General features: G+C 33.3%; 1 protein-coding gene across 1 annotated transcript in view; it reads left to right on the forward strand.

Moving 5' to 3' along the window:
- The window catches only part of LOC129226269 (uncharacterized), a 71,410-nt gene extending 66,649 nt beyond the window's left edge, over window positions 1-4,761 (forward strand). Inside the window, exon 13 of the mRNA XM_054860870.1 lies at window positions 4,564-4,761. Coding sequence (XP_054716845.1) covers window positions 4,564-4,686 — 123 coding nt within the window. The 3' untranslated portion in view covers window positions 4,687-4,761. The remainder of the gene's footprint in view (window positions 1-4,563) is intronic.
- Window positions 4,762-12,406: the final 7,645 nt, after the last annotated feature.

A 12,406-nucleotide genomic window follows, 5' to 3' on the forward strand; every position in this document is an offset into this window, starting at 1 on the left:
GATTTTTTAATTACAAAATTGAATATACTTTTTTTAAATACTGTAATTTTGAAATCAAATTTAAAATTTCATTTTACCAATTAGTGCAAAAACAAATCTATTGTTTAATGGCATTAACTGTTATGGACCAAGATTATGGAACTCCTTACCCAACTGTTAAAAAACCATAAATAATTGAAATTTGTTTAAGAAGAGGATAAAAAATTTTGTTCTCAACTCTACTGCTAATTTAGGATAAAGTTGCATATTTGTAACAGAATATTTTGATTTTGGATAAAATTCGACATACTTTATTGCATTACTTGTGTTGTGTTTATGTGTTCTTTGCATGATCATGCATTAATTTTTGTTATAATTATCCTATGTTAAATAGTGGCTCTAAATTAAGTTCTTTTCTGAGTAGTGGCAGCTAGTCAGGCTATTGTTATAGCCTTTACTCCCACCTATTCAATCAGGGATTTTCAAATAGGCAGGGTGAAATATATTTCTGTTTGTAATTTCTTCTCTTTCATTTTATCTGCGAAATGCATTTTTGTAAAAAATGCATTCCCTGATTGAAATAAAATGAATTGAATTGAATTTAATTTATTCATTTTGAAAAAGCTCAGTCATCTTAACCAATTTACTTTGTCCCACATTCCCCTACTGTCAATAATGCCCAATTCAAGAATTTATGAAACTAGTATGTTGTGGCCATCACGAAACTTTCTTCTATATTTTTCTTTTTTTTTTTTCTGATCCCTCCCCATGCTTGACGAGGAAGCAATATTCCCAACAAAAACAAAATTACACATGCAAAAACTTGACGACTATCCCAATGTCTGAATTATTGCAAAAGCAAAGCAAAGAGCGAAAATTGAAAGTTATTTTAAAAGCCTTGCTTGAATTAATTACAAATATTTTATTTGTTAACAAACATAAGATGGCAACAATTAAAAATTTTAAATCATTGAGATATTTCCGATCATTTCCATACAACGACAATCTATTACGATTTATCTTTCTTATTGTTGCATTAATAAAAATATTTTTATTCGCAAAAAAAAAAAAAAAAAAAAAAATCAACACCTCTTGGAGCGATCGGCGTCAAAATAGAACCAAAGCCTGTTTACATATGGATTCACATATATTCCAAATTTCAACCAGAACGTAGCATTACTTCTTGAGATAGGGCACTCAAAATGGAAAAAAAGAACAGGTGATTGCGCTACCCCCCTTTTTAGCTGTTGACACAAAAATAAAATCAGTTCTTATACCCACTAAGGGCTACTTGCCGATAAATTTTTCTTTCATTCCGTTCATTATTTCTTGAGATACAGCAGTCACAATTGACGACAAAAAACGTTCTATAGCTCAACCCCCGTTTGAGTTATTGACACCAAAATTGAATCAGCACCTGTTTCTGTTAATACCAACATATGGACCAAATTTTGTTTGATTCCGCCAGTTACTTCCTGAGGAATAGCAAGCACGCGTAACTCGAAAAACGTCCCATTGCTCCACCCCCCTTGGAGGAATTCGCGCCAAAAACACAAGTTCACATAGGGGCACATATGTGTACCAAATTTCGTTCGATTTCATGCGGTAGTTTTTGTTGTAGAGCAGTCACAAAAAAACTGGTCACACACAGACGTGACACACATACATACACACACACACACATACATACACACACACACACACAGACAGACAGACATTTTCCAAAAATGGTCGAAATGGACTCAGCACACCTCAAAACGTTCGAATCCGTCAAAATTCGAAATTCGAAAATTTGCACGAATCCAATACTTTCTTCTATATATTAGATATAGAAGAAAGTAAAAATACATGGCTCCAGTGATTCACGGACTAAGTCTAATATTTTTTCTGGGGGCTGCCTTTTTACTTTCTTCCATATCTAATATATAGAAGAAAGTATTGGATTCGTGCAAATTTTCGAATTTCGAAGGATTCGAACGTTTTGAGGTGTGCTGAGTCCATTTCGTCTATTTTTGGAACATCTCTGTGTGTGTGTGTGTGTCACGTCTGTGTGTGACCAGTTTTTTGTGGCCGCTCTACAGCAAAAACTACCGCATGAAATCTAACGAAATATGGTACACATATGTGCCCTTATGTGAACTTGTGCCCATTGGTTTTTGGCGCGAATTCCTCCAAGGGGGGTGGAGCAATGGGACGTTTTTTGAGTTACGCATGCTTGCTATTCCTCAGGAAGTAACTGGCGGAATCAAACAAAATTTGGTTCATATGTTGCTCCAAACAGGTGCAGGTGCTGATTCAATTTTGGTGTCAATAACTCAAACGGGGGTTGAGCTATAGAACGTTTTTTGTCGTCAATTGTGGCTGGTGTATCTCAAGAAATAATGAACGGAATCGAAGAAAAATTTATCGACAAGTAGCCCCTAGAGGGTATAAGTGCTGACTCTATTTTGGTGTCAATAGCTGAAAAGGGGGTGGCGCAATCGAACGTTCTTTTTTTTTTATTGTGAGTTCCGTATCTCAAGAAGTAATGCTACCTTCTGGATGAAATTTGGAATAAATATCAATCCATATGTAAACAGGCGTTGGTTTAATTTTGGTGCCAATTGCTCCATGGGGGGCTTTTTTTGTGTGAAATAAAAATAGCTTTATTAATGCAACAATAAGAAAGATAAATCGTAATAGACTGTCGTCTGCGTATTTCTTGTGATTTTAATTGAATGGAAATGATCGGAAATATTATCTCAATGATTAAAAATTTTTAACTGTTGCCATCTTATATTTGTTAACAAATAAAATATTTGTAATTAATTCAAGCAAGGCTTTTAAAATAACTTTCAATTTTCGCTCTTTGCTTTGCTTTTGCAATAATTCAGACATTGGGATGGTCATCAAGTTTTTGCATGTGTAATTTTGTTTTTGTTGGGAATATTGCTTCCTCGTCAAGCATGGGGAGGGATCAGAAAAAAAAGAAGAAAAATATAGAAGAAAGTTTCGTAATGGCCACAACATACTAGTTCATATTAGGCAAAATGGTTGGCCTTTTAAAGGTAAACATTTTAGCAGCAGCAATAAGGAAGTTTTTGTTACTCAAACATATATTCCATTTCCCTTAAACGCGTTTACAATATTTTTATCCAAGAAGGCAATGGGAAATGGCCCAAGGGCTCCGTTCTTACTGTACTTGATCAGTTCCTATGAGAATCAGTGGTTTATATATGCAATACGTGTCTGTTCGTCGTATGATGTGTAGTTAGCGATGTGGTCTTCAAAAAGTAAGCTGTGTTCTGTGTGAAATATGATGGGTGAATTAGCAATAAAGTCCTTATTGACAGTAATGTTCCTTGCAATTTTTCTGAGGGTATACTCCCAGTAATCAATTATGCACAATATGTGTGCGCGATCATACACAGTATGTGTCATAATATGAAATTTTTTGAAGTTTGAGGGTATACGCTGTATGTCTGAAAAATGTTTGAGAGTATACGGCGTATGGAAACACCCTTGCTTATTGAAAGTCCTTATTTATAAAGTCCTTCTTTATTAAAGTGTGGGAAACACTAGTATTACAATCATTTTTGAAACTTTTGCTTTTTTAAGCACTTTTATTACACTTGGCCTGATTGTCACAGAGAAATCTGAGGCCTGGTTTTGCTTATATCTCAGAAACTAGACCACTTAGAGACTTCGGTATTTAACTAAAAGATTCGCTTAATCTTAAGGTACAACTTAGCGCTGAAAAATTAAAATTCTAAAATGAAATAATTATTTCAGTAAGAATGTAAAACAGAAAATTTCATGTAATTTACCTGTTAAATGTTTAAATATAAAACTCATTGTTACAAATTTTGTTGTCTTGCAACAGTAATGTTAAAAGAATCGTAATGAAAATTTTGAATCAAGGCTTCTCTGAAGCAAGCATGAAATTGGCAAGCATAAATCCTAGAGAGGAACAAGGATTAAATTTTAGTGCCAAATGCTTAATGTTTTAGACACCTATAATTGTTTTTTTTTCCTTTTTAGTACCGAGCATTTATATGACAAAATAAGGTGAAGTATCGTGATGGTAAAATTATTCTATTTCTGACATACATTTGCACTAAAAAGAATAAAATAACATAATTTTGTAAAAAACACCAAGCATTTTTCATAATGCACTCAAAAGGACAAAATAACTTTTCTGGGTCAGAAAGGACAATTTAAGAATTTTTGTAGTTTTCGAAAATTCCATGAAAATGACACCACAAACGAAGAAAAGTGCGGTTCAAGTCATGAAGAGAATTTATTATCATTATCTACCTTTCAATCATAACTTTGAGTGTTGAAACATGTATGTTTTTCTTATTGGGAAAGTTTGGTTTGAAATGACTAGAACTGCACTTTTCTTCGTTTGTGGTGTCATTTTCATGGAATTTTCGAAAACTACAGGAATTCTTAAATCCTCCTTTCTGACCTAGAAAAGTTATTTTGTCCTTTTGAGTGTATTATGAAAAGTGATTGGTATTTTTTACAAAATTTTGCTATTACAAATTCATACTGGGCTATATGTAACTGTTTTCTAATTTACTTCGTCATTTTTATGTATAGATTCCCGCTCTAGTCCAGATGCTTGGTCCTGACGTGGAGTCTTTCCGCGGTGCTTCCCCGAGAATCGACGAAAGGGTGGAAGAGATTCAAATGAAACTTCGGACGGCCCCTCTTCGACACTGACCTTAGAACGAATACTTTTTTTTGCATTAAAGTTTGTGCTAATGATGCTTTTGTCAATAAACTTTTGTTAACGAATTGGTGGTTCTTTTCTTTTGTCCATTGGCCATTCATTATTCAAAACCTGCTCTTTCATAGTTTTTGTTCCTATAATCTCCAGCTTCCGCAGTTCTAGATTACAACAATCACTCTGCTGTAAACAATTGTATGTTAGCCTAAATCGTAAGTTATTTTCAACACGTATGAAACGAGTAGATGTGTGCACCACATGACTTCCTTTTTCCGCCAATTTAATGATGATGGTTATAGATGCCTTGGAGTAAGCAAAGAAACACTTTAAACATTTTTGCCCCAAGTTTGTTGCGAACTGAACAAAAAAAAAAAAAAAAAAAAAAAAAAACGTTTATACAGATTAATTTTCACATTATTGGACATTTTAATGCGATTCAATGGTTAACTCTCTAAATATGTCACCAAGGGTTTGCCAAATTATAACACCACTTGAGTTTGCATTGATATTAACAATGATTTCCCCCCAAAAAAAGGTGTAAAAGACCCCCTTAAGAACATCCGAATGAAACCAAAAGAGAAGGTGCACAACTAGAGCCCACTAGGAGTGTATGCACCAAATTTCAACTTTCTAGGACATACCGTTTTTGAGTTATGCGAGATACTTACGTACATACATACGTTCATACAGACGTCATGAGAAAACTCGTTGTAATTAATTTGGGGAGCATCAAAATGGATATTTCGGGTGTCTATACGTTCTTAGACATATACCCACGTGTAGTCGGATTGAAAATAAAACTCGACATTCATTCGGGGGCAAGCAAAATGGAAATTAAGGCCCATTTTTGGGTCAAATTTTTTCGTGTATACAATACTTCCTTTACTTTGTAAAAGGAAGTAAAGTTTTAAAAGCAAAAACACGTTGGTAACTTTGTAGATTTCTTTTTAGACAAAGCACTCTAATGATCTCGATTACATTTTTCATTCAAGATTTTTGGGATAACAAGAATTAAATCTTCCCAAAATTTCTTCATATTTGTCTAATATTTAACCGGAACTTTGTGTAAACATGACAGCTTAATGAAATATTTTTGTTTTATTGCCGTAAAGCTTTAACAACTCCACTTTTTAATCTTATTGACACTGCCAGGGACACAACTAGTGCAATTTAGGTAGTAAAACTCGGTGTTCCAATCGAATTTTATGATTCTATGGACGACATTTCAAAAATAACTATCTTCGAGTGCTAATCAAAATAATCTAACATTGCCAATACATTGACTTACGAATATCTAGTTAGAAAATGAAAAGTACTCTGATGTACATAAATTTGCAAGGTGTTTAAAGACTTTTTACAAAGTAATAGTGAATATTAATTTTACTAATCAAGCTAAGCAAAACTTGATGGGGAACTTAGGGAGGGTTCCATTACATTCTGAGTAGCAGGAAAGTCACGATGGTCAAATTTTGAAGATTTAGAATTCAAACCAGCAACACCAATGCTTAAAAGCAAAAAGTAATAACGTACAAGCACTAGCATTCTCAATTCAATTCAGAGTAGCAGGAAAGAGCGTGACTAGTTCGGATAGTGTAGGGGGGAGGGGAGCTTCTTATTATTTACTTTCGAATTTGGTCATCTAACCTTAAACTATACTGCAACTTAGATTGAAACGCCATGAAATTTGTTTACCATTTGCATGTTTAGGTGCTAAACGCTTTAGAGATTCCCGGATGGATGCTGTAACGAGTGCCACATTTTTTTATGTTGTAACTGTCTGAGGTCGTTCTAGCGGTCTTTTTTTCAGTGCAGTACCTGTGGCTGTAATGTTTGATACTCAAACATTTTTGTAAATTTTGGAACAGCCTCATGCAGGCCAAATGGGAACTCAAAGTAAAATGGGGTCGTTTCCAAAATTTCAAAAGTATTTTTTTCTGAAAGATGATGCTTAAAAACATAGGATCTGAACATTTTTAAATAATTTGTTTAAGTTTAATATTTTTAAAAAATTACTTAAATCGGCGCGCTTTCATTGTTTATGCTTCTGTCCGATGACATCACAAATGATGAAATGCCATTTTGTGTTTCTATTCACAGAGCAAAATATTTAATTCGCTTCTTTACTCACGTGTATTGGCAACGATAGGATTGATAACAAGCGTTGAGCGCAATTTTAATTCGCTCCTTGATTATCATAGCGTGGAAACGTGGAAGAAAGATGCGCCAGAGAGCATCATTTGTGACGTCATCAAGACGACGCCCTGTTTGAACAATCGGACATTAAAAAAAAAAAAAATTGAAAAATAACCGTTGGGAAAATGAAAGTATTTTCTGGGTCCAATTTTTTTTTTTTTTTTTTTGCTTATTCTATCAATTTTAGTGACAAAAAGTACTACTTTTGACTGAAGGAAACATCCCCATTATTACAGAATAGTAATAAGAAAAAAACCATTTCAAATAAACTTCTCCACAACACATGACGAAGCTTACCGCGCTATGCCATTGCTACTTTTGCAAGTGGCACATAGACTGCAAGGTTAACATGCTGTACTCGGTTTATACGAAGACTCAGAAATCATCTTCAGGGGAACACATTAAATATGTAACATATTTTAAAAAGGATTTTTTTTTAACGTTTTTGTATGTAACTATCTCCATAGAAAATTCAAAGCTTTACGGTACTACTGATTGAGAACAGCTGCCATAATTTATGACTCGTTTTGCAACGTTATAATGATATGATAAATAGTTTAAGATTATTTTTGTAATCTAATTACATACATTAGATTACAAAAATTCTTGATTGTATAAATCTGTATCTCAAAGCCAGAGTGACGCAAGTCCAAAAATTGCGATTTTCCGTTTATTAGTGCATCCTATGTAGAAGTCTATTCCGCATCGAGCATGTGAACGTTAATTCCAAATAAAAAATGTTGTCAAATTTTTACAACTGTTAAACCAGCGCGCAACCCATCCTTTGCATATGCCGGAAAAAAGTTTTCTCCCTCTCCTGTAAAATCACATAATGTGATTTACGTCGTTCTGGCTCTGAGGTACTCAAAATGCAATCTGTAATTACAACATCATTTTGTGTGAACTATTATCGTGAATCATGACTGTAGGCTTTAAATATGACCTCAAAAATCATTCAAAATACTTTGGGACTTCGCGGCCGAGCAGTCAGTAGCATTAGCTCCGTCAGCAGCATGCACTGAATAAAGGAGGTTGCGAGTTCAATTCACGTCTTGCCTTGGGTGTAATTTTCTTTTCTTTGGAACGTAAATATTTTCTGCGTTGTCTCGTATTTAACTATATAGGATAAAATGTACGTCATATGTAAGAGAACTGAAGCAATCCTCAAATTAACCAAACCATCAAGCACAACGAAAAACAAAAATAGAGATCTCAATGGCTAAGTGGTCAGGGCAATTGTTTGGCACCCTTCCTGCACGTGTTCTGCAAAAAATGGATAAAAATATATTATAATGTAAGAAAGGCAAAACACTGAAATGTAGTCCTCATCAAATTATCCTGAGCAATAAGCTCCTTTGGGGCCTCAGTGGCCGAGCGGTCTGAGTGATTACTTGACATTGGCACACTTGAGGCGGTGGATTCGACTCCCACCCTCACTCTAGTTGTACCTTTCCCTCTTTGTGATGTAAATTCTTTCATGTGTTGTTTATATGTGTAATAAAATGTATCATGCGTGAGGGAGGCAAAGCACTCAGATTGTAGTCCTCATCAAAATAAACCTGTGCAATTAAGCACCGAAAGAAAGAAAGAAATAAGCTCCTAGAAGAAGAAGAAATCTTCTTTGTAAATAAATGTGTATCCGGGGCCGTGGTAGCCTGATCGGTAAGGCATTGGACTCGGGGCCGGAGGGACTCGGGTTCGATCCTCGCTGGTCGAAGACCCACCGTCGTCATTAAAGGGGACTGGGCGACGTTAAATATGCTCGTGGTCTCAATGTCCTCCAAGTGAAACGATACCTCTATGGGTGCTAGTACCAGGTAGCTATTAGATCTTGGACTAGTTCTAAATTCTCATTAACTGTTCGATCCGGTGATGGTGCTGCCATCTATCGGTATATAAAATAATTGGAGGCAAGGCACTTAGTATGCAGTCCTCGACATAAATACAGTTGAAGTCAGTTGTGACTCTTGAATAGAATAGAAATGTGTATCCGGCCAAATTTGGCAAAAATTATCCAATTTAGTCACCTGTACAGCCAAATACTCATACGATTGAATTACTGGAGTTATAGTGACATAGAAGCAGTTTGTAGAGCTGTCAACTATTTATTGCTATTCTTTTAAAAAATGTATGAAGCAGAAGTATTTTCTATAATTTCGAAGCTGCGATGAAAAGTGTAAAACTTTAGTTCCTCGTGTGAAAATGGTGGTTTACTCACTTGAACTTTGGAAACTTTAGTACCTGTTTTGTAATTGGCTTCATAAATCTCCAGCCTCCTGCATGGCATAGAAGCAATACAGAGAAAGTCAAAGGTATTTAAAATACTTCTTATATTTCTTCAATTTTTACTAAATGCATTTAATCGTTAGTTAAAAATATCTTCGAATTCCAATGTGCAAAATATGCTTATCAGTCGTGAGAAAAGTTTCAGGTGCTTCGTAAAAGCATTGAGTATGAAGTATATTTGATTATGCCTTCCATTTTATAAGCGAAATTCAATGGATTTGTTTCTACATTTTTAATATGACTACGAATCACCTTATTTAAGGCACAATGTGAATTAATTTTAACAACTTTATTCGCAGTGCTATATGTATGTTTCGACAAAAATTTAAAAGCACTAAAATTCAAGCTTTTAAATTTTTATCGTAACAAATACATAGCTGCGATAGTTAAAACATTGGAGGGTAACCCTTTTGAAAAATCTATAAACGAACCAATTTTGTCTATTAGCAATAACATTGTTTTATTGAAGAAGGAATAACTGCTTGGAAACAAAGTAAGTTTTTAAACAAAAAATTGACACTTTAATTAAGTGGGGGTAAAAACTGCTGTAAGATGGTCAACTGTAACGGATAACACATGCAGTGTTGAATAAAACTCGTCTCACAAAGTGTCAACGTCTGTGATGAACTATTAAATTTGTAGAATGATGATGAAAACTTGTATTTGAAAGTTTAAAAATCCTTCCCAATAGCTACATCTCTCTTCATCGGTATATACATGTTACAGGTAAAAAGAAATAGCATGAAATGTGAAGCTTTAAATGAATTTGGGATAATCCTACGCATTTGCAATGTCCCTTCGATGTGTAATAATATCGTACGCATTTCATATTAAATTATTGCATAATAATGTTAGGGATATATATCTTTAGACACGCGGTCACTAAGAATAAAGCATATGAAATCCTAAATTTTAATCTTGAATAATTCGTCCCAATACCTAGCAATACTTTGTCATACAATTGTTATTTTATTGGGTAAGTGGATTTGTTTTACTTACTATCTCGATGTCAATTACAATGACCAAAATTCTCAGTATTAATACAAATTTAGTGAAACTTTGCAATAGCCTCCCATATTAAGAAATGGTGCCTTTACTCGTTGTTTGTAATTTGAATGCAGTCACGCGTTAGTAATTGTAGCGTTAAAAAACTTAATGTCGTATTTTTCAAGTATATTATACTGAATTGCACATTTTATGAAATAATAAATTTGACTCTTTAATAATTCGTCCCAATACCTTGCAATGCTTTGTTATACAATTGCTATTGTATTGGGTAAGTGGATTTGTGTTTTACTTACTATCTCGATGTCAATTACAATGACCAAAATCCTCAGTATTAATACAAATTTAGTGAAACTTTGCAATAGCCTCCCATGTTAAGAAATGGTGCCTTTACTCGTTGTTTATAATTTGAATGCAGTCACATGTTAGTAATTGTAGCGTTAAAAAAATGTAATGTCGTATTTTTCAAGTATGTTATATTGAATTGCACATTTTATGAAATAATAAATTTGAATCTTTAATAATTCGTCCCAGTACCTTGCAATGCTTTCTCATATAATTGTATTGGATAAGTGGTTTTGTGTTTTAGTCACTATTCTGAAGTCAGTTAAAATAACCAAAACCCTCAGCATGAATACACATTTGGTGAAACTTTGCAATATATTGATGTTCAAATATTGATATTCAAATATTCGCGATTCGATTAATATCTTGAAAAACTGCTTGAATTTGGGTTTTATTTTGAAAGCTTAAAATGATATTTTTGAAAATCTTAACATTTTCCGTATCAAAAGCAAATAAAGGGAATTCGAAATTTTGGTGCTGTTTCTAAAAATCAGTTACTCAAATCATAGTAAACAGAAACTTTGCAATATCCCCTCATATTAAGCAACGGTGCCTTTACTCGTATGTAATTCGAAGATAAAATACGAGTACATTACTTCCATACTCATGTAAGTAATCGTAGCGTGAAAAAATTCTAATTTCCTATTTTTCAGGCATGTTATTTTAATTTCACATTTTATGCAATAAATATTTTTAAAGAAAATATCATGAAGTGTATATGATGTCTAGAATATTTTTAAAAAGCATAAAATGTTTTTGTTTGTAGTTTTCGAAAAATACTGCCTATAATAGATTTTTTTTTTTTAGGTTTTCCTAAATCTCACTTTGAGACGAAAGTCTATTTAATAATGCTCATTGAATTTGTAATTGAAATAGTGGAAGAAACAGTTTTTTAAGTAATCGAATATTGATGTTCAAATATTCGCGAGGCGATTAATAACAGTCTTGACAAACTGCTTAAGTTTGGGTTTTATTTTAAAAGCTTAAAAGGACATCAGTTTTGAAAATCTTACCCTTTTCTGTATCAAAAGTAAATAAAGCGAATTCGAAATTGGTACTGTTTCTAAAAATCAGTTACTCAAATCATAGTAAACAGAAATTTAGAAACGAACGGCTCGGTAATTTGTTGTTAATTTGCTTATTGTTTTTCCATTGTGAAGTCGTTGATTTATTTATTTTTCTTAATGTGCCATAAAATTTCGTAGAAATTAATTACCCACTGAATCCAACTTATGCATGCAACATATCGTTGGAACACGATTATGCGACTATATTATCAAACTAGACTTTTGATTGCATTGAGTGATAGTATGTTTCAAAGAAATCATATTGCAATAGTACGGTAATTTTTTGACTTCTTCATTAGTAATAGAAACGGGTGAATACTAGATTTGATTTCGCATTAACGTGATCCTGTTTAGAATAAAAATAGTATGTTTCTAAATCTTTTTTTTTTTTTTTCGTATTGGGACTTTCGGCACTATTTTGGATCTATTTTGAATTTAACTATGCAGCTTTGCGCTAATAAACCATACTTTTGCAGTGTATGCTTCTTTAATTAGACCTTAACCAAAATTGAGAAACTACGTTTGGCCTTTTGTGCAAAATGATCAAGTCGAGAAAAATGCACGAAATTAAATTTTTTCGCTGAAAAACCGAGAAAAAAGTTTTGCTCTCTTTCAATGTTTCAAATATTTGTTCTGAATTTTGAAAGCAACGCCATAAAATACTTATTAGAATATACTTTCTACTTGTAGAACATTTTCATAATATCTTAAATCATTTTCACGATTTACATTTCAAAAAATCAGATTTTGCAATTTTGATATTAATTTTAATTTATCCTCGTGCGTTTTTTTTTCGAAATTTGTCGAGGGAAAATCC

The sequence above is a fragment of the Uloborus diversus genome, chromosome 7 (assembly GCF_026930045.1).
Source record: "Uloborus diversus isolate 005 chromosome 7, Udiv.v.3.1, whole genome shotgun sequence".
In the NCBI taxonomy this organism is placed as follows: domain Eukaryota; kingdom Metazoa; phylum Arthropoda; class Arachnida; order Araneae; family Uloboridae; genus Uloborus; species Uloborus diversus.